The sequence below is a fragment of the Grampus griseus genome (assembly GCF_964374135.1).
Source record: "Grampus griseus genome assembly, chromosome: 1".
NCBI classification, from domain to species: domain Eukaryota; kingdom Metazoa; phylum Chordata; class Mammalia; order Artiodactyla; family Delphinidae; genus Grampus; species Grampus griseus.
This window is the reverse complement of record NC_139017.1, coordinates 177,722,347-177,749,862: the sequence shown is the minus strand read 5'-3', so window position 1 is coordinate 177,749,862 and position 27,516 is coordinate 177,722,347. Positions and strand designations below refer to the sequence as shown.

Below are 27,516 nucleotides of genomic sequence, written 5' to 3'. Positions count from 1 at the left end.
GAAGCCTGCCTGCCACCTGTGTCAGGAGCCCAGATCTAGCCAGTCGCTCGGCACCCTCACCCAGCTCTAAACTTCGAGGGTGCTCAGGCACTCACTTCGCAGGGATGCTAAGGCCAGGGCCGTCTTGCTGTCTCTTCTTGAGCATCCCTCCCCCACCACAGGCTGCTCCCGCTTCCCCTCTGCTCTGTCTGCCTCTTCACCTGCACACACACACACACACACACACACACACACACACACACACACCCCTATGCTGGAGGTGCCCCTGGGCCCCCAGGATCCGCCCTAGGGGCATCAGAAATCCAGGTCCTTTACTCAGGGCTCCCAGGGCACAGAGACCTCAGGTAGCATGTGTTGCTGCCTCTCCTCCCCCAAATGCTTCTGTGTCATCTCCCTCCACGGACACTCCTGCCGCACCAGGCACTGGAGGCTGCAATTAGAGCTGTCAGGTGCCCGCATCACAGCGATTCAGCACAGCCAGGCCGATGTTGCCATGGAAACCGTCTCCTGAACGGATGGCTGCTGAGCCCCTCCCGCAGCAGTTTCCATGGAGAAGGTCCTGATGTTCTCCAGTAATTTCTGCAGTCCTTTGTTCTTCACAGCAGCCCTGGCTTCATGCTAGCAGCTATTGATTGGGGTTACTGGGGTTTTTTTCCTTCTTTCTTTCTTTTTTTCTCACAGAGTAACTGTCTGTGGCCTTTTGAAGACACTGCTCTTCCATTGCCCAGGATCCAGGGTGGATCGTGCCCTGAGCTGGCCTCTGGTGCCCCCAGGCATCCCAAAGTCAGGTTCTACCTGTGCCATATGGTACATCTCCCAGCCAGGAGCCCACTCCCAGCCCGTGGGCCCAAGGATGCTGGCTCCAGCCCCGCCACTCCGACAGAACTCCAAATCTCTCTGCGGAGCCACGTATCAGAACCAAAGAGTGTCAAGGCCAGAGGGTCCCTAAAGTTCAAACGCCACCCAGAGAGGTTGGGCCACTTGACTGAGGACACACAGCTACGAGGGGCAGAGGCAGGCCTCCTGCCCTTGGCTCCTGGTCCTGAGCTCTGTCTACCACCCTCCAAACTTTGCTTGTCTAGCAGTGAGATGACTTCTCCAGCCATTCCAGGCAGAGGAAGGAAGGCCCATCCAAGAGCACAGGGGGAAGGCCTTCCAGTCTGGGAGAGCCCCTTCCGTAGGGGAAGCTCCCTTCTGTGCTGGGCTGTGAGGGACCCACTTCCACCTCATCCCTGGAAACACCCCCTCCTACTGCTGATGCCCAAGGCCAGGTCTGCTTCCAGGAACGTTGTGTGGAGCCTCAACAGCCAGTCCTGTGTCGAGGCCGGGGTCCCTCCAGAGCACGGATGGGCCAGTGCCAAGGACAAGGCACCCAAGAACGGGGGACTGAGCAGGAGAGGACGTCTCGCTGGCATTAGGAGCAGCGGGAGAACTAGGGTCTGGCTTCTCTGGCCTGGAGAGGTGGGGGAAGGAGGGCCTCAGGCCGCACTCCTCACCCCCTCCACCCCCCACGCCCCCAGTCTCCAGGAGGCGCGCCGCTCGACCTTCTCCTGCCTGGACACTAGGTGGTGCTCTCCACCCCGTCCTGGTCAGAGCTTGGCCCCCTGCCGGGAGAGGAGGCTGGAGCTCACGAAGGACCAGGAGAGCCAGAGGACAGCCAGCCCACCCTCTGCACCCCCAGGGCAGGCCTCCCTGACTCAGTTACCTGGCCTTCCCCTCAGCTGTCTGAGCTCTGAGTAGGGCACCTACACCTCCTTGCTCGCATCAGGCAGCACAGGCGGCTATTAATCACTAAGCTCGGACAATAGACAGGACTGCCCGGGGCACCGAGACGTAAGGCCACCCTCCTTGCTCTGTGACTGCCCTGGCTGGTTCCAGCCAGAGGTCAGGGAGCTCCTGTACCCTTCGGGTGCTGTCCTGTGCCTGGGCGCCTCTGGGATCCTTGGGGGCAGGGCCCTCTCCCCTTGAGCTGAGCAAGGTCATCTGAGCCCCACTCCTGCATCCCCCTTCCCCCCACTCCTCGGCTCTCGCCCTGTGGGGGCAGCTGCAGCCCAACCAGGCTGTAAGCACATCGGTGCCTGCGGGTACTGTGTCTGCACACAGTGAGGGGGCCGTCTGGCCACCATGGCAACCTCTGAGCCCCTCCAGCTCTGAGCCTTCCTTCCAGTTTTCTGTTCTGCTTTCTTTCTCATTACCTTCTTCATCCAGCCCCTCTTCGCTGTCTCCCCCCCCCCACCCCGGCTATCCCCACCACACCCTGGGCATCCCGGGTCTCCCCTCATCTCCCCGCCAGAACGTCCAGTCCCTGCAGGCCACTAAGGTGCTCAAGCCCATTTCCGTAGCTCAGAGTTCACACAATCTGTCCACAAGCAAATGACAGAGAAAGCCCCTTCCCTCCCCTCCATTTCCGCTCAGGGGTCCCCCACCACCCCCCGCCCGTTCTCAGGTGCATCCTGGGGGGAAAAGCTTGAAAAACTCTGTGCTCCCTTCTGCCTGGAGCTGAATGTCCCACTTCCAGGAGGGGGTCAGGGATCCGAACTGGTGGCCCCCGTGCTGGGTGCCAGCTGAGGAAGGCCAGGAGCATCTGGGGGCCCCTGAGAGCGCCGGGGAGGAGGCTGGGGGCCTCCTTCCCACCACAGTCCTGAAACAGTGGTTCTCAAAAGTAGGGCTTACGGGAATCGGCAGTCTGCATTTTCCACAAGCACATGGGCTGGGGGTGCAGCCACGGGGGCCTGTGTCCCTCATCCCTCCCTCTGGGGCTGACCTCTGCCCCCCGCTGGTCTCTGTTCCCTCCAGGGAGGAGTGAAGGTTCTCATCACAGGCCCGTGGCAAGAAGCCAGCAATAATTACAGCTGCCTGTTCGACCAGATCTCAGTGCCTGCGTCCTTGATTCAGCCTGGGGTGCTCCGCTGCTACTGCCCAGGTGAGAGGCCGCCTCCCGGCAGAGGCCGCAGGGCCCCAGAGCGCTGGACTCCGAGTCAGCCTGGAGGGGGTGACCTGGAGCAACTTGTGTCATTACCCTGGGCCTCCGTTTCCTCCACGGTGAAGGAGTGGGTCCCGGATCAGCGATCATAATGGCATCTGTTCTGGACTCATGGCCCCCTTAGCATGATAGATGGGGACACAGGTGAGCTTGGCTGGGTTTTGAAGAGAACCTGATGGAGGACTGCTTAGACGACCAGTGAGCCAGGGTGACACACCCAGGACTGGTCACAGCAGGAAGCTCTAATCACCCTCCACCTGAAGGGTTACAGGAGCTGGTGAGAGCCAGGCGGGCAGAAGGGCCCCAAAAGGAGCCGCGTCTGGGGTCGGGGCCACGATGCTGCCCTCTCTCCCCGCCCCCGCCCATGCCTCGCACAGCTGAAGCCACACAGAAGTCACGAGGACGAGAGGGCCCAGGCCATGCGGTCCACGGGGCCAGTCCCCTGCGGCACAGAGCGGGTCAGAGAGGGATGGAGAAGGCCCGGCAGACCGCAGGGGAGGGGGCCTCAGACTGAGAAAAACCCACAGAAACTCCTTTGAGAGGCCGCTGACGCCAGCCACCCCGTGGCCAGGAGGCACAGGCACATCGGCTCCTTTGGCTCTCAGGCACCGGAGGCCCCGGGGTCCGTCCCCGTGGCTCTGACCTTGTCCCTATCACTCGGGCTGGGCGTAGCTTGGTGTCCCTGTCTGGTCAACTTGCCCTTGGCCTCTGACCATTACCTCTTCCCCACTGGCCTGTTGGCTCCATGAGGACAGGGTCTGTGTCTTTCTTGGTCACCACGTGTCCCCCAGGGCTCGAAAAGTGCCCGGCACGTCCCCAAAAGGGGTGGATGTTCGTGAAGGAATCTGCTCACGTTCTTTGTTCCCTGGGTTGGTGCTGGGAGGACCCCTTGACTGGCCCCTCACACGCATCATTAGTTCCAGGGATGACCTGTCCAGCTGGCCCAGATGATGGACGGAAAGGCAGGCGAGGAGGCGGGCGGGGAGGGCGGAGGGTCCCACTCCGTGTTATTTGCAGCTGACAAAAAGGAGAGAGACAGAGAGAGAGAGAACGCTCCCCGTGGAGGACCAGGGGTGGGGAAGAGAAGTGGGGCCGGGGGGTCCCCAGGGCAGGAGTAGAGCTGGCCCGTGCCAGGGGCCTGGTTCACCTGGGGCGGTCCAGCTTGAACCTCTGGCCGCTGGAGCTGTCTGCCTTACACAGCACCATCACCCTAGCCTGGGGCTCCCGAGCTGACATGGAACATTCTTCTCTCTCTCTCTCTCTCTCTCTCTCCATCTCCCCACGCAGCCCACCGGAGCAGAATGCCGCTGCTCCAGGGCTGGGCTCACATACTCAGCTTCCGCTTGAATGCAGCGGTCTCTGCACCGCAGACATCCCAGGGAGCCAGGGCTGGTGCCTGTGGTGGCCTCCTCTGCTGGCCCTGCCCCCGCCAGCGGCCTGGCTGGCTCGCACTCATCTCCCCCTGCTCCCAGGCTCCCAGCAGCCCTCCTGGGGCTGGAGCGCAGCCATCCTGACGCCAGCCAGGCCGGGTCAGCCTATCACAGCTCGGGGCCGCGTGTGGCTCATGCAGCCCCCCACCTCCACTGGGGAGGTGGGGGGAGGGGCAGCGTGTTCTTAACTATCCACTTATCACCTGCTGCTGGAAAGGGACTGGCCCAGCCTATAAATAGATGCCGCTTCCTGTACCTGGTTCTTGCCTGGCTGGAGACCCAGACCTCGCCTGTCCTGAGTTAGCCGACCCCTCCAAAAAAATAAAAAAAGATTGGCCTTTGCATACCGTCTGGATGGCGTCCCAGGCCAGGACCTGGCAAATCCTGGGTGCACCTCCCAGATCAGCCAGTTACCGTCGAGTGACGTGAGCCCGGAGGTTGACTTCTCTCAGTCCCCATTTCTACATCTGTAAAAACCACCGGCCAGATGGGCAAGGGGCTGAGATGAGGGTGCAGGAAGCTCCTGGCTTACATGCTCAATTCATGGAGCTGCTCATGAGGGAGGCCTTGCTGTTTCAGTCCTGGTTGCGGGGAGGGGAGTTGGGAGAAGGGTCCAGGGCTGTTTAGGTATCAGCAGGCAGTTCTCCTGGTCCCAGAGCTGGCAGGAGAGTCTGCCCAGGTCACTATGCCTCCTAATGGTTTAGGCTCCCCTAACATCTTGCATCTTGGACCCAGAGAGGCTCAGGCAGCCTGTGGGCTGAGGGCCCCGCCCTGTTCCACCCCTAACCACAAAGAAGGGGCGTCCTTTTTGGACATCCTTGTTTTGAGGCCCAAACTAAAACATGTCACTCAGCACGAGAGCACTGGGTGCTACGTGCATTCGTTCATTTCTTCATCCGTCAAGTAGTTTGCCAGGCACTGGTAGGCGCCTGGAGTGGACCCAGCCCCTAACTCTAACCTTGACCGCGAGGAGCTCTCAGTCCAGGAAGGAGCTGGTCATGCACCCTGGGGGACAATGCTGGCTGCTCAGGGACCTCTTCCCTGGGTCTCCCAAAGCCTTGGGGAACCTGGAGCTGATCTTAAAGAAAGGACACTTGAAACCAGAACCAAACTGGCCTCACCTAAAAGAAGGGCTCAGAGGCCTGGGAGCACAAGCCAGGTCACCTGAGGAGCTAGAATGACATGGGAAGAGGGGGCACAGGGGGTGCAAATGGCCCCTGCCCACTGGCCTCGTGCACATGCCCAGGCAAAACAGCTGGGGAGACTAGACCCTGACCAAGAACATGGTTCTGGGCGGCTCCCCCTCCATCACTGGCCGCAGAAGACACACAGGCATGGAAACTGCCTCTTGCAAGATTCCAGTAGTGTTCCAAGGTCAGGAGGGAGAAAACCCATTCAAGCCAGTGAGCTCTGGTGAAGCAGTGGTGAAGGAGGACTTGGGATTTAGGAAAGGCAGGCTGGTCCTTGGAGCAGATGGAGGAAGCCCCCCAGCAGAAAGACTTTGTCTGGGGGCTTCTGGACAGCCTCACGCTGGGTCCCTTGGAGTCACCAAAGGCAAAAGATGAAATTCAAAATGAGATGAGCAAGTGCACTGCATTCGCTCGACAAACAGGTATTGAGGGGCCATAACAGGCCAGGCACTGACCTTGGCCCTGGGCATAAAGAGGTGATCAGGACAGACTGGCTCCCAGCTCTCACAGAGCTTACATTCTACTATAGGAGATGAAAAAACAAACAAGGAAACAAAGAAATAACCAAGATCACTGGAGAAAACACTAGAATATGGTCATGTGATAAGGTAACTTGGGAAAAGGGACGTTCCTTTGGACAGATCCTCTCACAGGCTGGGACATTAGGCTGCAACCTGAATGATGAGATGGAGCTGGTCATGGGAAGCATGGGAGGAAAACATCCAGCAGAGAGCAAAGGAAGTGCAAAGGCCCTGAGGCAGGAACAGGTTTGGTAAGTTGAAGAAATAGAAAGGTGGGGTGAGTTGGAGGTGGCTAGGTTGGAGAAGATAGCAGAGAACAAATCATGTCCATCCTTCTAAGTCATAAGAAGGAGTCTGATTAGGTTGTACTTGCAACGGAAGCCATTAGTCTTAAGTGGGGAGTGGCTTGATCTAAATTATGTCTTTCAAAGATGAATCTGGGTGTGTGGGAGAATGGATTGTAGGAGGGAAGAAAGAAGCAGGGAAGGGCTTCCCTGGTGGTGCAGTGGTTGAGAGTCTGCCTGCCGATGCAGGGGACATGGGTTCGTGCCCCGGTCCGGGAAGATCCCACATGCCGCAGAGTGGCTTGGCCTGTGAGCCATGGCCGCTGAGCCTGCATGTCCGGAGCCTGTGCTCTGCAACGGGAGAGGCCACAACAGTGAGAGGCCCGCGTATTGCAAAAAAAAAAAAAAAAAAAAAGAAGCAGGGAAACCATAGGAAGCGGCAGAGGGGTCATCTTTCCCGATTTAAGGAGGAAGGCTCCCTTGGGCAACACACTCCCACTTACTTCCTGTGGAGGCTTTGGAGTGTGCCCCCCACCCTAACACCATCCCAGCAGAACAGGTAGGTCTCAGGTGTGCTGAGGGTGCCCTGGGCAGGACTCTAATGCAGGAGTCCAGGCATCTAGGCAGGACATGATGGCAGCTTGGGTACCGTGGTGGCCATCAGGATGGAGAGAAGTAAATGGACCCAGGGCTTGCTGATGGACTAAATGCGGGGGAGGGAAAGTGAGTCCAGGAAATGTCCTGGGTGACAGGCCCTCATGCGCCGGGCTGCTGGGCTGGGACCCAGGAGGCTATGACAGGTCCTCTTCGCTCTGTCTCTCTGGGGAAGGACGGGATGCCTTGGGATCTGCCACCGTTCCGGCGTCATGGCAGGTTGTACACATGCCAGGAGATGGTGGAAGATGAGCGGCAGGTGAGGAGGACCCTCCAGCTGGAATGTCTGGTACAGAGAAGGCTTGAGCTCCCCGGGGGCCAGCGAGAGGCAGCAGACTTGCCCAGAGGAGCAGAGCTGAGTGGGCTCCGATGGAGCGTTCGCTGACGCCCTACCCTCCTGTTGGTAAAGGAGGCAAATCTCCAGGGAAGACGAGTAACCACGAGCTTGGAGATCTGCCTGGGGACGCCATCAGAGCCTAGGGAGGTCTGGACTTGGCTGGGGCCCCCTGCCCAGAGAGGCGCGGCGGGATCTCCCGTGGTACCCCACCCACCGTGGAGCCAGCTTGTGACCTGGAGCCGAGGGACTGCACCAGGGTGGAAAGCACAGGGAAAAAAAACCCTGGTCATCTTGGGGCAATGACTTCCCGAAGACCTGCTCTGGGGACCATTGCGTAACACATACACCTGGGATGGAGAGAGGCCACACCTCGACGAGTTGGTTTTCCCGTGGGCAACGAGGGCTGCATCAGAAGACCTCAGAGGGAAGCCAGGGCTTTACTCTGCCCTGGGGAGCAGCTGACTTGGAGAGCTTCCTCCAGTCTAAGCTTCGGAAAACCAAGAGCCCAAACAGTAACACGATCCCCGGGTGCGTCCTCCCTGGAAATCTGTCCTGGGGAGGCCCTGGGCACTGGTTCCAGAAAAGCAGGGCAGAGAGCACAGAACCCTGCTGTCTACCAGAGGCTGAGGCCCGGCGGGGCGGCCTGTATACACCCACTGGCCCCCAAGACTTCAAAAGCAGCTTCACCCCCAGAAATGAAGCAAGTCTCTCTGCCACAGGTAGGCTCTCCTCTTGGGAACAGTGAGAATGTCCCCTGCGTTACTCAACTAATAGCTTTCACTGAGCCCCGTGTCGGGGTCAGAGCAGCTCACGAGGCCCATAAGGGCCGGTCTTCCCGAAGCCTGACATCCAGGCTTCGGGGGTGAGACGAAAGGTTTACGCCAGCCTCCTGCCCAGCACCACTGGGCTCAGAGTAACAGGCACAGACAAAGCTCTGGCCTTCATCGGGGATGCAGGAGAACTTCTGGAAATACAGAAGGCCAGGCTAAGTGAGTCAGGACAAGCTTGCAGGAAAAGGCGAAACAGAGAGACAGCACAAAGGAGTCCAACGCAAATGCTGCACCTAAAGCCCTCCCCGCTTCTGACCTTGAGCAGTGAGCAGGCCCAGGCAGGGCTAATCCATGAAGGGCAGGGGGGAGAGGGTCCTCCTGGCCCTTGGGTGGGGACATGAGGCTGGAGTGTGCCCGTGCCCCGGCCTCCTCCCTCCCTGACAGCTCTTTCTTTTGCTTTCAGCCCATGACACTGGTCTTGTGACCCTACAAGTTGCCTTCAACAACCAGATCATCTCCAACTCAGTGGTGTTTGAGTACAAAGCTCGGGCCCTGCCCACACTCCCGTCCTCCCAGCACGATTGGCTGTCACTGGACGGTAAGAACGGCGCTCGGGTCACCTTGCCAGGCCCCAAGGGAGAGGGACACTTGGGAACCCTGTGTGCAAGGTGTGAAAAAGGAGGAAGCATCCAGGTTTCCTAACTTCTGCTGCTCGGGGTGCAAGTCGCACCTCGAGAGGACCGGCTGGTCCCCACCCTCAATCTCGGTCTTTCCCTGGGACAGAGTGAGTAGGTGAGTTGGACCCAGGGCTTGCCAGGGTGTCTGAGTGGCCAGACAAGCCCCTGAGCTGCTGAGAGGCCCCTCTCCGGACAGACCTGGGGCAGCAGGGTCCAGGCATCCTCTGCTGCCCCACCCCCAGCCCCAGGGCAGTTTCTAGAAGCAGAGGGAGCTCCTGGAGGCCATCACCAAGCCCTGAGCCTCTCAGAGGCAACAGCAATGGGCGAGGCTGGGGGAAGGCAGCCCAGGTTGGGCTTCTTTCTGACTCCAAGGCCTGGACTTCAAGGCTGTGTGTTGAGTGCTTCTGCCTTTTAGGGACCATGAGCCATACCTTCTCATGGAAGCCCTCCCCGACCCAGCTGAGGGCGGAGGGCCAGGGAGCCCCCGGAGGCTCCAAGGCAGGAGGCAGGACGTGATGGCCAAGGACGCTTCTCTGAGAGCCGCTGGCCTGCTGCACGGGGGTGCCGAGCAGTGGCTGCTCCCCCTGGGGCGCCAGAGGCTCTGCAGAGAAAAGTCGCAGAGGCTGTCCTTCCAGGCCCGGGCATGCCCAGGGGAAGCCCCAGAGCTGGCCTGGGGGGCTGAGCTGATGGTCTGCTCTGGGCACCGAGACAGGATAGAAGGATGGCTTACACCCGCCCTTAGTATCAGGGCAGCCGCAGAGGTGCCCGTCTGTGGGGTACCTTGCTAGAGACCTTGCCGGCCCAAGGTGTTGGGTCTCAGCTAAGCTGACCCAGGCCCTCTGTGAGGGTCAGTTCCTTAAGCTCCCCTCCCCCATCCACAGCGGCCCTTTGCCTTCTCCCCTCTCAGACCTCCCCTTGCTGCTGGTCGCTGGAGGCTCTCTGGGCTTGGGCACATGCCTCAGGCAGCTTTCCTGGGCCACCCAGTGTGTAAATCTCTGCCTCATCCCAGCCCCGGCCCCAGCAGTGACAGGGGGCCTGGCAGCCGCCCTGGCCACTGAAGCCTCTGAGCTGTTCCCAGAGGTGGCTTTGGGTCAGCAGGCGTCTGCACGCTGGCAGTGGCTGCCTGGGAGCGCCAGGCTGGCCTTGGCAGCCACCCTGGCCGGGGCTGAAGCCAGCCGGCGCTGTGACGATGACCTGCAGGATGTAACAGAGAAGGGCAGGGTGACCGGGGGCTCCCGTTCAGGAAATCCGGTTTCAGTTTTGCAGAACAAATGGGAAAGGGAACAGGGAACTCTGCAGAGCCCTGGCTCTCCCTCAGTGACCAGGTCACTTCACCAGGGTGCACTGCAGGATGCAGGGACCAGTCAGTGTCGGACCTGCCTGGAAGATGGAGCCCTTCAGAAAGCCAAGTCTAGCCAGGCAGTGCTTTGCCTCGGAGCGCAGGAATCATCAGCCTTCCCCCACACCCCGGAAGCCCAGAGGGCAGGCTGTACCAGGAGGCTGCCGGCAGGAGAGGATGCTGTGAGAGAGATCGTGGGGAGGGGAAGCCACCTTCACTGCTTCATGACGAGCACGCCCCTGAGTCCTCGGCCAAGCAGGACACCTGCTCCGCAGCAGCCCCCTCTGCCAGCACTTGGAGCTCTGAGCTCCATAGGCCTCCAGTTGAAATAAGCATCCTCCCAGCCCCTGGCAGAATACACAGGAGAGATGACAGGAGCTGGGGAAGGGACAAGGCAGGGCCACCCCCCTCCAGAGAGCAGATGGGGGCCCCGAAGGACCCCATGAATCTCCTTCCCTTTGGGCTTGGCCAGGCGTCCTTTCAATAGTGGGAGGGGAAGGGGGGCCAGGGCAGAGGAACCGTGAGATGCCCACCCTGCCAGGGTGGAAGAGTAAAACTACCGTCTCCTTGCTCTTTTCCATCCCCCCCTCCCCGCCCCAAAATGAGTACAAGTGACTTATCTACCCAAGGATCATTCTCCCAGCATTTCACCAGCCTGATACATAATAACGGTGCGGGGGGGGGGGGAGCAGAACCGCAGCCTCAGCGCCAGGGTCATAATCCTCCCAGTGCAAAGGGGACAGCTGGGACAGCCCAGAGGGTGGAGGTCCCCCGGGCTCTGGCCAACTCTGTGGCCTGGCAGTGAAGAAGTGTGTCGAAGAAGATGCTGCAGCGACCAGGCTGTCAGAAGCCTTCCTCTCCTCTCCCCTCTCCTCCCGTTCCGCGGCTCCTTCCCTCTGCCCCTCCCGCCCCCAAGGTTACCGGGCAAATTCTCAATTAGAACCGCTGGGACGGGGAGGTGCGCGCGCTGCGGGCAGGGGGAGGGGCGGCGGTGGAACGGGAGGGGGCGAGGGGACAGCAGCGCCGAGCGAACTGGGGTGCGGCGGCCGGGCGGCGCACGTGCACACAGGCGCACACACAGACACACGCACGCTTGCACGCCCGGCGCAGCTGCAATGCAGGGGCCCTGCGCGGAGCGCTGGGCAGGTTGCGCCCGCGCCCGCCCCACGGACTGCGGCACGGCTCAGCCCTCCCCAGCCCAGGGGAGAGAACGGGGACGTGCCGCCAGGGCTGCGCGCTCTGGCGCCGGCGGCCGCCTCCCGCTGCGCGCGCTCCTGACCCGCACCACTCCACCCGCGTCCGTCGCCCTGCTTGCCATCCTGGGGGCGCTCTTTGCTCCTCCCTCCATCCCAGAGCGGGAGAAATGTTTGGGAAGAGATTTCAGCTTTCATTTGTTTAAAAAAATGGATTTGTTTGCCAGACTAAAGGCTGGGTGGGGCACGCGGAATCGAATCCGCGCGCGCAGCAGCAGCCGCAGTGGCGCAGCCTTTGTCCTGGGCGCAGCCTTTGTCTGAGCAGCTTGGTCGGGCGGGAGGCGATCGTCCCCAGGGAGGGTCATGGGCGCAGGGGCCCCGTGTCCCCCAAATCTCAGTTGGACACAGCCATCCAGGCGGAGACAAGCATGGAAACGGGGGAGGAGGGAGAACAAGGAAGAGGGGGCGCTAGCGTCGGCATCTACCTGCTCCAGGCCGACTTAGGGGGGAGCATAGTCCTCTGGGTCTCGGGAGCTGCAGCGCTTCTCCCAAACTTAGGGGACTTGCCCACCCTCCCCAGCCCCTGCACTGTGACCTCTAGAGGACACAGGCCCTACAGGCTGGCAGATTGCGGGCCACAGTACCTGTTTGTCTTATGAAGGATTGAATGCATGAGCGAATAAGTGCCCACAGGACACATCAAGAGAGCTTCATCCAGCCCAGTGTTCAAGAAGGCTTCCAGGAGGAAGTGACTCTTCCACTGAGGCCTCCAGCCTGAGCAGGCATCAGCCAGGCTGAGACGGATGGGAAGGAGGAGTATCCTAGGCAGAGGGAGCGGCAAGGGCCCCAGGCTGGGGAACAGCCGCTTCCTTTAGCCAAGGGGCTCTGGGAACTACCAGCTTCACCATTTCTTCCCCCAGAGGTTCAGATTCAGAACAGATTTCCCCAGGCCTCTTGCATCAGGACCCCAGAGTGGTCCGGGGTGGGTCAGCTGTGCCTTTGGGGCGCAATGGGACCTCTTCCAGGTGAGAGGTAGTCAAGCAGCCAGTTTACCCCGGGACCATTTTCTGAGGGCCTCTGGGAAATGTCCCTTCTGCCTGCCAGGGGTCCTGTGGACACAAACAGCCAGGGCTGTGCTGAGCGAGGGGAGGCTGTGCTGTGTGTTTAGACGGCCTCTCCTGGGCCTGTGTTTGCAAAAAGAATCAACCCAGGCCACCTGACCCTGTGGCTCTGGAGTGAGGGGGTGGGGCGCACATCTGGCCAAGGGCACTAGGACACCTTTAAGAGATCCCTGTCCCTGGAAGAAAGGTGAGTGGAACTTCTGGGTGCCTGGTTCTTTCCCTTAACCAGCTGATGCTCCCCAAGGCCTTGGCCCACCCCTACCCAGCTGGGCCCCTCTCCAAACCGGACTAAGCCGCTTATTCTTAGACTATTTTCAACTGCCTCTCGGGCAGCTGAGCCTCCTGCCGGAGTGAGAGGATTGGTGCGATGCACGGATGCAGCTTTCTTGGGCTCAGCCCGTCAGCCACCTGGGCAGGTCTCCTGCCACCCTCGGGTGGGGGAGGGACCGTGTAATCTCAGGCAGAGGGAGGGGGCGGGAACTCACATCTCACGGTCCAGGTGCCTGCTTCCTGGACCTGCTTCGGCATATGAAGCCTTGGGGCAGGGCGGACACCCCCACCCCCACCCCCCGCAGCCTGCCCTCCAGCTCACCGGGGCCAGAGGAGGGTATCTGGCAAGCCAGCCTCTGGGGCAGCCTGGCTCCGGGTTAGAGGTGTGGGAAGGTGGGAGCCTTGCCCCCTGTAAGGAGGTGGAGAGAAGGAAAAGCAAGATTTGGCCTCCTGGTTTGGCCTTCTGTGACCGAGGCTTCTGTGCTAATAGATGGAAGATGTGTAGCTGGGATGGTCCCCAGCTCTGTCCCCTCCCCCCCTCCCAGCTGCCTGTCCCTGGCATGTGGCCATGCTTCTGCCAGCCTCTCCCCGCCCTCCCCCCCCCCCCCCGCTGGTTTCTAATAGCAGCCTCCAACCACCAGGAGTGGAAGATCACACACTGAGCCAGAGGCCAAGGGTGCAGCCCAGGGGCAGCAGGAGGGGCCACTCCGGCTGTGAGAATGGCCCCTGGGAAGCTTCTGGATGTTTCCTCCCTCCAGTGAGGACACTCCAGGGCTTTCAGATGAGTGTACCTTGCTGGCCCCTCCTGGCCTGGCTCCCTCCATCCTGCAGATCCCCCAGCCCGCCTGCCAGTCCCCCAGCTCTGAGCCCGTGATGAACTGTCTACATGGGAGAACATCGACAGAGCCAGACAGAAAGTGTATCACTTTTACCAGATAATGTGGGGAGAGGAGCAAATGTTAAGTTGTAATGAATTTTAAATGCCACTGTTTTACTGAAACAAATACAGTTTGTTTCGTGGGGTAGAATACAAAATTCAGGAGAGTTTTTTAGATCAGACATAGAGCATCAGTGAATGGGCTTGACTTTGGAGAGCGCCTTGAACCACAGGCAAAGTCAGTGCCCCGAGGGCCCACACCCTCCTGCCTCTGGGAGCACTTTGAAGAAGTTTCAGAAGCTTGGACGCAGGGGTCTTCTCTGTAAGTAAGAAGGGGCACTGTGAAGAATCTTCTGGCATTCATCTAGAGTGGGGTCTAGGGCACACTCCAGTGTGTTAACTCATGGGTGTCTGGGTATTTCTTTACATAGCGGGGACCTAAGAGATAAGTCGGTAGTGGCAGAGACTGGTTTGAGCCAGTCTTACACTCGGGACATGAAGCTGAGTGGCAGGAAGGGACTCTGGTCTGAGCTGCAGCTACCCAGTCAAGGCCTCACTCCAAAGCACAGGCTGCCTCTTCATAGTCAGTGCCTCTGTGCTCTATGGGGTCCACATCCTTACAGATGGGGGTGGGTGTCCTTAGCCCTCCTTAGGCAGAAACCAAGGGGCCTGGTGCTCAGATGTCTCCCGGAGGCGTGATCTGCTGCTTGTGGCTGGGGCCACACCAAATGGATCTGGGTGGCAGGAATGGGTCACCTTGGGGCTGGGCCTCACCCGCCTCCTTGCATCAGTGACAAATGGTGCCCTGCAGAGAAACGGCAAGCCCAGCATCTGCAGAGGCCGAGGAGACAGCCCCTGGGTCCTCATCCTGGCTATTGGGGCAGGTAGCAAAGCAAAAACCAGTGGGCGAAGACCCAGAGCTCCGGCAGACGTGGCCACTCCTGCGGGGGCAGCTTTTGGCCACCGGGGGCATGTGGCTCATCCTGAGGCGCGAAGGTGGGAGGCTCAGACCCTCCCATGGTCAATATCAACCAAGTTATCCTTGACTGTTGCATGAGTTTCCTGGCAGTTCTAGAGGCTGGAAGTTCTAGAGGCCCTGGTGCTGGCAGGGCCATGCTCTCTCTGAAGGCTCTAAGGGAGAATCCTCTTGCCTCTTCCAGCTTCCAGGGGCCGCTGGCAACCCTGGGCACTCCTTGGCTGGTGGCAACATAACTCCAGCCTCTGCCTCCGTCATCACATGGCATCTTCCTTCTCTGTGTGTCTCTGTGTCTCTGTTTTCTCTTCTTACAAGGACACGGGTCATTGGATTAGGGCCCCACCCAATCCAATGAATTCATCTTAAACTAGTTACATCTGTAATTAACTAATTACCAAGACCCTATTTCCAAATAAGGTCACGTTCTGAGGCAGAGCGAGAAGAGAGAGGCCCCGGAGAGCGCAGGCTATGTGAACGTTAACAGAACATTCCAGAAGGAGGAACTGGCGATGGAGACTGAGAAGGAACAGTGGGAGTAGTCGGAGGGACACAGAAGAGGGTGGGGTCTCAGAGCCTAGGGTCAGAGGGCTTCACAAGGGGAGGAGGTGGTCCCTGGGGTCCGAGGGGCTGGAAATCATTCAGTGGATTAAAGACCCGGCAGGCCCTGGGATGCTGTCTCCAGGCCCCTCCCTTCTCCCTCTGCCCACTCTCCGTGAGGGCTTAGCCCCACCCAGGACCCTCTTTACCGTCTGTAAAGGTGCACTGATACGTCCACCTTTGTGCCTCTTCTCAGATCCAGAACCTTCCATCTAGCTGCCCCAGGACGTCGCTGCTCCGGTTTTCTTGGGCAAGTCAACGTGTCCCAAATGTTACTCACAATTGTTCTCTTCTTGCCATGCGCCCCCTCCAGATCCTATACCTCCTACAGCCTCGGCGGAAAGGCCACCCCAGAAAACCCAGAGTCATTCCTGAGACCCCCTGCTCACGCCCCCAAACCCGTCACCATCCTAGTGGCCTTCTCTCCATCCCCTCTGCCACCACCTTGACTCGGCCCCAAACGTCCTTGCGCATCCTCCTCCTGCTCCTGGGCTCTACTCTTGCCTCCTTCCACGAGGGCCGTCCCTTCTTGCATCACCAGACACCGCTCTGACGCCAGGGGACCTTCGTTCTCGTGGAGTTTACATTCTAGAGGCGGGAGAAAGATAATAAACACATCACAGAGGAAATATCGGGGCACTTACCATGGGCAGCCTGGTAGAGGGGGGCAGGGTGGCTGCTTGAGGTCGGCGGCCGGCGGAGGCCTCTCTGGGGAGGCGCGATGTCAGAAAGGACGCACACGCGAAGATCCTGGGAAGGACGTTCCAGGCCGAGGGAATCGCAGTACAGAGTTCCCTGCGAGACCCGGAGCTTGGCGTGTAGGGGCCGCACGGTGAGCAGGCTAAGGGGAGGTGCAGCGGAACGAGAAGGGGCCGGGCGTCCGGGGGCCCCTCAGCCAGGGCAGGGGGCTGGGACTTGATCCCGAGGACGCGGGAGGCTTATAAGCCAGTGAGGTGACACGCTCCGCCCCCGCCCCGGCTGCTGTCTGGAACATGAACTGTGTCTCTACTCAGAGGGTGACCACCCCGGGCGCTCTTGCATCAGTGCGGGCAAGAGATGAGAGCGGCTCCGACAAGGCCGGTGCTGATGAATCCCAAGAGACACAGTCTGGGGACTTCTTGGGGGTAGAGTCAGGGGCCCTGCTGATGATTTGAACATGGAGGATAAGCAAGAGAAGGATGGGTAGTGCCTAGATTTGGGGCTTAAACAATGGTGGGGGACACGGGACCATTTCCTGAGATGAAGGACTTTGAAGAAGGTGGGAGAGAGGGAATCTCAGGTGGGTTTTGTTCATATTCTGGTTCACGGCCTATTAGAGTTGCCAAGGGTACAGTTGGGTTTGAAAGTCTGCAGGCCAAGGGGGGGCCCAGAAAGGAGATAAAATTTAGATGTCATCAGCTCAGCAATGGAATTTAAAGCCGTGGGTCTAGAGGCAGTTGCTCCTGAAAGAGGGTGGATAAAGGAGAGGAGAGGGCACAGGGTCAAGCATGGGCTCCCCCAGGATTTAAATGTCAAACGGAAAAGTTGCTGGCAAAGAAGAAGAAGCATCGAGCGAGAGGAGGAAGATGGAGAGGATGGGACCGCCGGGAGGCCGGAAGAGGGTGTTTCAAGAAAAAGGAGGTGGCAGCCGTGTTAATACCAGGAGAAGGGGAGCAGAGCATCCCAGGCAGAGGAAACCGCATGTAGGAAGACCCCACGGCAGGAGGGAGCTCCGTGAATTTAAAGAACCCAGAGAATTGGCCGAAAACTCTGGTACCCTGTCTCTGAGCTCACATCCCTGACTCTCCCCAGGCTGGGACAGGAAAGACCTGGCCCAGGAGATCTTGTGCCTCCACCCCTCCTCGTGCAGCCAGAGGAAAAGCCCCGGGCCCTGCCCTTCCTGCCTTGCCCTCTGCTGTTGGCCCAGAAAACCATCCCACAGGTGTGCGGGCCCCAGAGAGGCAGCTTCGCTGGCCCCAGGCTCAGGGAGACGTCTATCCACATCTGCTCTGAGTCCCAGGGGCAAACTCCCTCCCAGTTGCTCCCCACTGGGGTGCAGGGACTGGTGCCAAGTCCCAAAGCAGGAACAAACTGTGACTCACCCGCCCAACGGTGTGTGGATGTCAGACCCAGTGGAGACGGCTCTCAGACCCCGACCACTGGTTGTGGCTGGAATGCGGGAATCCTGCAGATGGACCCAACGGCTGCCCGGCAGTCCTGGTCCCTCCTTAATCAGTTACATCGGACTCCCATTATTCCACTGCGCCATTGAGACGCGGGTCAGCTGTGCTTCAGGGGGCGTGGCCTCGAAGAAAGTCCTCTTGGCAGAGGGCCTGGGGAGACGGCCAGTTCAGGCCAGCGATTTGAAGGCTTCCTTAGCCTTTCCTAGGATCCGGCCCCAGAATGCACCTCCCTGGAGAATAATGGATATGCTGATCTGTTGACCCAGGAGTGGGAGCAATGGTCCTGAGACGGGGAGACCCAGGACATCGCCCGTGAGCAAGGAGAAGGGGCCGTGGGTGGAGCGGGGGCTGGTGTGGCCTCCAGAAGGAAACGGGGTCCTGGCGGTCCTGGAGCTGGATGAGAGGAGATTCCCACCTCCCCTACCAACGATCCAGATCCCAGCCTCTGGGTGGGGCGAGCACAAGCCCCCTCCTTTTAAAAACTACCCAAATACACGTGTTTCTGATCCTTTCCAAGCAGCCCAGCGACTGACCTCGTCTCCCGCCTCTGTGACAATGAGACATTCACAGGAGCCTGATAGGCTGAAGACCAGCTCCCTCCACTGCTGACATGTTCCACTTGTGAACTTAAAGTCCTTTGCTTGAGGAAAAAAAAGTGACAGGCAGGTATGTGTCAGATGTTCCATACTTAATAATGGGAGACACTTAAAAAAATCCGTGGCAGAGTGGAAATAATTGATACATCAGAAACAGACTTAGAATGTTCAAGAATTAGAACTTGGAAGAAACGGTTGTCGCATTGTCCAACCTCCTCATCCCTCTGGAAGGAATCTGGGCCCCCAGAAGAGCGGCCACTTGCCCCAAACCACTGCCGAATCAGGACAGAAGCCCTCCCGACTCAAGATCAGCGTGTGCCCTGCACCCTCCACCCACTTCCCCTTCTCCACCCCACAGCCAGACTCACAGACTCCGGAAGCCGGGACACAGGGCAGGTGAGAAACCAGCTGGCCGAGGCCCTGGCCCAGTCCTGACATCAGCAGATGGAGAGGTCCCCCGAGTGTCCTTTCTCCTGCCCAGGTCCGAGATGGGCCCTCACCCCATTTGGTGACACCCACTTTTAGAAGAGCTGCTGACGCCTTGGGTCGCCTCAGCGACACCAAAGCTGCATCCCTTGGTCTTGAGACACGAGGGAGAGCTGGCAGAACTGTTGGCACAGAGCTGTCCACCCAGGGGTCACAGCAGCTGACATCTACGTGCCACCACCTGCCAGGCCCTATCCACGAAGCGTTAACGCATATCGATTCACTCCAACTTCCCAACTACCTACGAGGTCCCCCATCCTACAGGTGAGGACGCAGACACACAGGGAGCAGGTGATGCCGAGAGGATCATACACAGCAGTCTGACCCCATCCACCGGCTCCTGACCTCCACACAACGAGAGCCTTCCTCTGCGCCTGTTCTCCCTACTATAGTTATGCTGCGTCCGATGGGGGTTTCCAGAGCTAGAAACATCCTTCATCCCTGCTTCTCCCTTCCCCACAACCCTCTTCCCCCAAGGCAAGCAGTTTGCAAAGTAGGACTTTTAAAAACCCCCCAGGGCTTCCTCCTCCCACCTTCCGGGGTCCTCTACCATTTTTCTATCTCAGGCCTTTAGCATCACACACCCGGGCTTGGAGCCTCGCCGTTGGCCTTCCTGCCGCCACATTCTTTCCCTCCCCATCCATGCTGTGTATCCCTGATGCTTTTGGAAAGGATTGACGGGAACCCGCTGTGTGCCAGGCGCTGTGCAAGGTGCGGTCCCCTGGGAGAGACAGGCCCCAAAATTGGCGATTGTAACCCAGTGCAGCACGATGAGTTAGAAATGGAGGCGGGGCTGCCAGCGGCACCTGTTGGGAGGGGCGTGGTCATCTGGGAAGGTCAGAATCAACTCTGACTGCAGCACGGAATCCAAGACCCTTTCTAAGCTGCCCTCAGCCTGTCTTTCTCGGCTTACCTTCAGCCGTCACCTCCTCTCTCCCTGCACAAGGCTCTCCCCTCCTCTCCACCAAAATACCCGATTTCCCCAAACATCCTGTAGTGTTTCTCACCTCGAGGCCTTCACACATGCCGTTCCCTCTGGTCTCTCAGGTTATTTTTCCTGGGGCTGCTCTAGAGAACTCCTGCTCTGCTGAAAATTTCTACTGTAAGGCCCTTCCCCTCTAAAAGCTGACTTCCCCCCTCATCCCACTGCCGCCCACACAGGATGCCTTCTTTTTATTTGGCTTTTCCATTACACTTTGTAAATTCCTCCCTTAGCAATTCTCTCTTTGTAATCATTTATTCCCTAACTGGTACCGGAGCCCCCACTAGGTGGCAAGCCCTGGGCCAGTGCTGAGATTAGAACAAAGGAATGAATGAAAAAGAGCAGATGAGGTTCCTGTGCTCACCCAGCTTACCATCTAGCAGAGGAAAAATCAGACCTGAATGCCAAACCTTTGCACAAATAAGTGTGTGGGGAGCTTGTGATGGAGGGTTAAGAGGAGGTCTGGGAGGGATTTCTTGAAGAAGTGGCCCCTGAGCCGAGATCTGAGGGAGGAGCAGAAGTTAACTCCACGGAGAGGGGAGGGAACAGCATGGGGAACAGCGTGCACGGACAGCCCTGCGGTGGGAGGAGCCTCATGGATATAAGGGAGCATGTGAAGGCTGGGGAGGTGGAGAGGGGCTGGGGATCAGACCAGACAGGTTAGAGGGGTACCCAAGCACCAGCCAGGCTGAGGCGTGCTGGCTTTATCCCCAAGGAGAGGGAAGCCATGGAAGGTTTGAGAGGCATGGACGTGACCAAGTTTGCATTTCAGGAAGTGCTCTTGGCTGCTGCGTGGAGGACGGATTGAAGGAGAGCCAGAACTGGCGAGGGTAGACCAGTGAATCCTCCAGGCTGGAGATGATGCTGGACTTGGCGGTTCTGGGAAAAGGGGACCATCAAGAGAGATTCAGGAGGTAGCATCAGTAAGACTTGTAGATGGGTTAGGTACGGGCGCTCCGTGTCGTGCACCCTGGAGGAGGACTGGTCATGAGTTGGGCTAGTCTGAAGGGCCTTTGGGACATCCATGGGAAAAGTCAACAACAGCAAGTGAGTGGACTTAGGCTCCAGAGCTCAGAGAAGCATGTGGGCAGGAGAGAGACATCTGTGACATGACTGCATGGAGGTGGCATGGGAAGAAATGGGTCAAGGGGTGTGGATGAAATTGGCAAAGGTGAGGATATAGCTGAGTTCTGAGGCCAAGGACTTTTGTCTTAGTTATAATCATGTCCTAAGAGGCCAGGAACACAGTAGGTGCTCAATAAATATTTCTTCAAGGGATAGATGGACGGACGGATGGATGGATGGATGGATGGATGGACGGATGGATGGACGGACAGTGGTGTCTTTGTGACACTGCTGACTGACTCCAGCTTTAGGCTACAGGATCCCTGATGTCAGAAGCAGCTGGGGAGGGTGTCCAGAACTGACCAGGCACCATCAACCCCTTTCTGGTTTCCCTGTCACTGGACAAGCTTCAGGCAAATAACCCAAGGCAAGAATGCAGAAACTTGACCTTTATTAAAAATGTGCCCTTGAGGCTGCCTTCAGAGCTTTTAAGGGGCAGAGAATTCACTACTCAGCTCCCTGGATTTGGAAAAGGAAGAGAAAAAGCAAGTCTCTTCCCTGAGCTGCTCAGACCCATCTCCCCTCTGGACCAGGTCCTTGGCAAGTCCCTGCATGGTGTGTCACCATCCTGGGGTCTGGAGGAGGGCGTCATCTGACCCTCTGTGATTCCCTCATTGTCTGACCCAGCTCTACCTTAGCCTGGTGAGTGAATGAATAAGTGAATGAATGAGTCGGTAGGTGGGTAGCTGAGTCAGGAGCCATGAAACCTGCCGGTCCACACCCACCTCCATGGAATTCACTGCACCAAAGTGCTCTGGTATGACAGTGACAGCCACTCCAGCCAGGCTCCATGCCAACAGCTTCACGTTCATGACCCTCAGCCAGGTCACAAACCACAATGGAAGAAACAGCTTTGGCAGAAGGCAGCCTGTACACCTGCCCATCAGTAACTGGTACCTGCTGAGTCCCAGGCATCTGAGGGGCACTCTCCTGGGTTCAGGGCTTTACGGGTCAACTGGGCACTCTCCTGGGTTCAGGGCTTTACGGGTCAACTGGGCACTCTCCTGGGTTCAGGGCTTTACGGGTCAACTGGGCATCTGAGGGGCACTCTCCTGGGTTCAGGGCTTTACGGGTCAACTGCCCCTACCTCCAGGAGTGCACTGCCCAGGACATGAGGCAAGCCGGACAGCACAGTTGGTGTGATGAGTGCCCCATAGGGGTAGGTTCCGAGTATTAGGGGAGCACATGAGAGGGGCAGGGAGTCCCTCTGTGCTCCCATCAGGAAGAGGATGCACTTGACAGGCGTTAACTCTGTATGAAAACTATGTTTGTTCAGAGGAATGCTCTCCATATGTAGAAAGAATGTGCAAACAGTCAGCCAACTCACAATCCATGCACGGTTTCCATCATTCGTGGAAAGGACTCATAGAGGCCATGAAAGCCGCTATACTCCCAGTTACAGTTTATTACATCAAAGGGATTCAGATGGAAAGCAGCCAAGGGAAGAAGCGTGTCCGGCAGGTCCAGGAGGGCACCAAACACCCACCTTCCACTGTCTTCTCCCGTGGCCTGTGGTCAGCACTAATGTCCCTGCATCAATGTGTGACAATGCTCACGGAAAATCACCAGTCAGGGAAGCTCACCTGAGCCTCGGTGTCCAGAGTTTCTCTTGGGGCTCCACCGCGGAGGCGTGAGGGATTGCCCTCATGGCTGATCTCGGTCTCCGGCCTCTCCCGAGTTGGCTGAAACTGTGTGACCGAAAGTCCTTCCCTAAACCACATAGTTGATCCTTCTAGAGTGGCCAGCCCCTACCCTACAACTCTCCACTGTAACCAGCTCCTACCTTAAACCAGACTGTAGGACTCTCCAGTGACTCAGGCAAACTAAGCCACTCCCTCCAGCAGGACATTCCAAGGGCTTAGAGATCACCTCCCGGAAGGCAAGGACAAAAGCCAGACCTCTCTTTGGTCAAGGTTAAAGTCTCTACCGCGCAGAATTGCACCTCCCCTCCTCTGCCCCCACCAGCCTGTCTCCCCTGCTCCTCAACCAGCAGACCAATTTCTTTTTGCTGTTCTTGCCTCAAGAGGAAACGCTGAGTGTCTGACATGGTTTTTGCTGTTGTTGTTGCTGTTGTTTTCAAAGTGTCGCCCCTACGCGGATACTGTGTAGTGCTCAGCAATTCTTTGGGGCTCAAGAACACATTTTATTATGAAACATGGTTTGGGCAACTACTTTGTCTTCTGCAGAGAATACTGTGCAAAGCTCAAGGTTTCCTGGGCAGAGATGTGAAATTCACTACATTACAGACCCATCCACTTAAATGTGAGTCAAATGAGAAATTTCAAGAGCCTTTGACAGCTAAGGTTATTATTCTCACGTATGATCTCAATTACCTCTTTAAATTACTCACCTGTGCCCCGGCCCGTGATGCTCTGCAAATGAACGTGCATCCGTCTCCATCTGCAGACAGCACCCCTGGCTCCGGCAGTGTTCTTTCCTCACTAAAGTGTTCTCCTGTTGGCTCCATTTGGAGCTGCCGCTCAGCCTTCTCCCTCCCCCACCCCCTGGAGGAAGCCCCTCCTCCAACTGTGCTCCTCTTTTTTCCCCCAGCACCGATGGGAATGGATCTGACCTTGCAAATGGTAACCAGCTGGGTGCACACAGGAATCTCAGAGCCGGGGTGGGATCCTGGGCAAAGAGCATTCCTGCTCAATAATTCACCTTTAAGAGAAAGAGAAAACCTAGATGCAGCATTCGGCCATCTTCTAAGATGTTAACAATTCAGTGTGATTCTCAGACATGAAAAATGCATCAATGCTCTAAGTTTATAAGGTCAGTGATGTTTATTATGACATCAGAAGGCCTGGCCTGGGCCCCCACCCCCGGAACAGCTAAAGCCAGGGGAAGCGCTAGTGTGTAACTCCGAGCAGGGCCCGCCCAGAAGTCCTGCAGATGTGGCCCTACGAGGTCCGACTTGATGCATTCGAAGCCTCCAGTGCCCTGGCACTTGGAGACGGCTGATGCATTTATCACGAGTCTTTCTGCCCGTTCCTGGAAAAGCAGCAGGAGAAAAAGCAAGCTCTGAGCAGAGAGCAGTCATGCAGCAGGAAGTGTGAACCTCCAGGCCCCCTGATTGCACTTACAGACATCATTCTTCCCCCAGCATTCTCGGTTTCGATTCCCAGAAGAAAGTGAGCGGGGGCTCATTTTATATTTGCTGAAAGGCCCTGGCATTGTTTTAAGTTACTTGAAAGTGAGTTAAAGCTGGGAGGATCCTTGGGTGGGGTGGCATTTCGTGTGACAGCATCCCAGGGGATTTCACTTTGATGCGGATGGTGCTTCCCAGGCAGCAGGGCCAAGCCAGGGACTGACCCGGCTTCAGTGGTCCGGAAGCCCGTGAGCTGCAGACCTGCGTGGGGATGCGGTTGCACTGCGAGGGGCCACAGCGGATACCAGGGTGTCAGAGACCAGCTGGGGATGGGGGTACACGTGTGTGTGTAACACATCTGTGCTTTTCCCTGGCCACTCTTTTGTTTTTCTCAGTAACGGTGTTGAGCACCTAAGGTGTCTAAAACTCCCCCTGAGCTCAACCTGTCAGCTCTGCTTCTCTGAGGCATGTGAGATGGTTGTAGCCTAAGGTGCGCTGGCCTCTAATTGCGCCTTCCCTTTTGATTGCTTTTTCTTTGTTTCGGTAACAGAGCGGGATTTGACAAGCCCCTCCCCTGGTGACCTTGGTAATGACTGATTATTTGTAGGAAGCTGCTGGTTGCTTCCCTAAAAGGGGAACTTCCCAGCTCTTGTTACCACCAGTGTCTGAGCTTCAGGGTTTGGTCACAGCAACGGTCAGGATGGTGATTTCAAAGTGGTCTTCAGCGTAAATATCCGGTCTTTTGACTGTTGTCACCTTCAGTCGAATATACTCATTTCTCCTTAATCAGGTTCCCAAGTTTAAAAAAAATGAATAATATCTACTTCGTAAGAAAGTATACCACAGAAGCTTTAGTAAGTGCATTCTGAGTGTACCTTTTGAGTAAACACCGCTCTTCTTAACTGTGACTCCTCTGGGCCGTACAAGAGCAGCCCAGTGGGTGCTTGCGATGCTCTCAGACCCCAAAGGCCGAAGCTTCCTGAGATCCTCTCTGGAAGGGTCCGCAGGAGGGTTGGGCCCTGATTTGGCAAGCATGACCTTGAACAGGGAGCCACAGAGTTCTGCACTTGAAGGTCTATGAGCCCTCAGCCAGGTAAAGAGATGCATGGCCATGTGGGGAGCTGGGCTTAGAAGACAAAGCTTGTCTTAGCTTGTCTTTGTTACTACCAGGTAACATACCGCAGATGGAACAGCTGAAACAATAGACATTTATTTTCTCACAGTTCTGGAGGCTAGAAGTTCAAGATCAAGGTGTGGGCAGGTTTGGTTTCTTTTGAGGCCTGTCTTCTTGTCTTGCAGACAGCCGCCTTCTCGCTGTGTCCTCACATGGCCTTTTCTCTGTGTGCTGTCTCTTTGTGTGTCCCAATATCCTTCTAGTATAAGGACACCAGTCAGATTGGGTTAGGGTCCACCCTAACAGCCTCCTTTTAATCTAATCACTTCTTTTAAGTCCTGATTCCAAATACAGTCGTTCTGAGGTCCTGTGAGTCAGGGCTCCAATCTATGAATTTCTGGGGGTGTAAAAACTCAGCCCATAACAGAGCCATTCTCCAAAAATGAGATGTGCTGCAGGAAGAGGATTTCATCACTGTCATGACGGCTTTGCCAAGCCCCAGACCTGCCCTTTGAGACCCCATGGTGGGCCCACAACTCAGACCCGCCCCCCCCCCCGCCCCCGCAGGCCAGAGGCCTCATCTGGAGTTCTGCTGGCTTGTGCCTGAGTTTTCCAGCTATCTTGGCCAAGGTGTGGACTAGTCCCCTTGCCCTATTGTTTAGCTGAGACAAGGTGCTAACACCTTTTGGGCACCGGGCTATGAGCTTCACAAATAGCCCTTATGATGACCTTGGGATGCAGCTACTATTATCATCCCTGTTTTACAGATGAACACACTGAGGTCTAGAGAAGAGAGTCTTTCCAAGGTGTCAGAGCTGGAAACAGTGCCCCAGCCCTTCTGACCCCTGAGCAGAGTGCTCACCACTTGGCTACTCTGCCCTCAAGGGGTTTTAGGCTTCTGCTTCGAATAAAGCCCAGGCACAGACTGGCCTGGCTGGCCCAGCTTAGAGGGTCCCCAGGCCAGACAGGACCCGTCTCCTTGAGTCTGTCTGCGGTGTGCCACCCAGACTCCTGGTACCAAAGGGTGGTGTTGCGTTGACAGGCACAGCCTCAGGAAGAGTGCTGGAGGCAGGAAGAGGCCTCGGCCCTGCCGGCCAAGCTGCCGAGCCTGTCTTTTGGTTAAGGAGGGGCCCTTCACCCCATTGGACTGTCACGGAGGCTGTTTCTTTAGCTCTCACGTGGGGCCAAGCAGAGAAGCAGCTAAGAGCTCCAGCTCAGGAGTGCAGGGGATCGGGGTCTCTGCTGCTCACTAGTGCACAGTCCAGGGCAAATTACTTAACCCCCTGTGCCTCTGTTTCTTCCTCTGTAAAACCATGGTAATAAGAACACCCACCAAGCACAAACTTGGTGTGAGGATGAAAGGAATTAACATGTGTAAAGAATGTAGTCACCCAGCAAATACTATCTTGATGGTGATGATGATGGTGATGATGGTGATGATGGTGATGATGATGACGACGGTGGTGATGATGGTGATGATGGTGATGATGATGATGACGATGGTGATGATGATGGTGATGATGATGACGATGGTGGTGATGATGGTGACGATGGTGATGATGGTGATAATGATGACGATGGTGGTGATGGTGATGATGGTGATGATGGTGATGATGATGATGATGATGGTGATGATGACGATGGTGATGATGATGGCAGCTCCCATCCCAAGAGGAAGAACCAGGTCTCTCCCCGCCCCAGGTGGCGTCTGCTTATTAAGCTGTCTTCACCATCCTGTCTGTGGAGGCTATACCTCCTTGTCCATGGGGAGCATTCTGCCCAGAGTCCTAGAGCAGATAGGACCTTGGTGAGTTGGAAGGCCTGGGTGAGACCATGAGCCACACTGGCGTGGGTCCTTGGTCCTCATCCCCAAGCCCCATTCAGGGTGCCCCCGAGTCCCTGGGCTCCCACTTTACATTCGTTATCCAATGTCATCCTCTCCCTGTTTCCAGGTGATGTTTCCATCCCCATTTTACTGACAAGGAAGCTGAATCTCGTCAGGTGACTTGTCCTTTGTCACGCAGCTCAGAGCCGCGGATACTGAAGCCCACTGGGTGCTTTATCACCGCGCGTTACCGCTTCCTGAGTGTGTGTTGGATTATCCGCCTTTTGACTCTGCTGTTCCTTTGAGCAGAGCACGTCTCTGCACGTGCCCTGCTCTCATAGGAGACTGGCCATGTATTTTACCATCTGGCATGTGTATAATCCTGGGGGTGGGGGCACAGGGAATGGATGGGCCTGTATGAGCCACCAGGGAGAGTGTGTGAAGGTGGTTTCTTTCCCCCAACTTCTTTGGATTGTCTTTCTGCATCACGGCCCTTAGGAGAAATCCCCAAGTTCCCAGACTGAGCTGACAGTGTTCCCGGGCTGGTACCAATCCTGGCAGCACGGTTTGCCCTGGTAGCAAACACCTTGTCTCATACAGCTGTCCCCTACAGTAATCTAATGCTGCGTAACAAAGCACCCCAAAGCTGAGTGGCTCAAAATAGCAAGCATGTGCCAGTGCCCTCAATGCTGTGGGTTACCTGGGGGCATGCACGCAGCTGCATTCATGGGACTGGTCATTTCAAATCCACAGTCCCTGCAACTGAAGCACAGGGGTGCTTGCTGTGTCAGGTCCCACTGCACGAGGACCCCATGTGCATGGCCTTAGACCTCATTTTGCAGAAGAGGAAAGTGAGGCACAGGAAGAGAAAGGAGCTTGGCACACAGGTAGTTAGTGGTGATGCAGGAAACAGGGTCTG

General features: G+C 57.3%; 1 protein-coding gene across 1 annotated transcript in view; it reads left to right on the top strand.

Moving 5' to 3' along the window:
* The window catches only part of CAMTA1 (calmodulin binding transcription activator 1), an 895,524-nt gene that overhangs the window by 807,770 nt on the left and 60,238 nt on the right, over window positions 1-27,516 (top strand). The window contains 2 exon segments of the mRNA XM_082665985.1: window positions 2,797-2,923; window positions 8,633-8,767. Coding sequence (XP_082522111.1) covers window positions 2,797-2,923; window positions 8,633-8,767 — 262 coding nt within the window.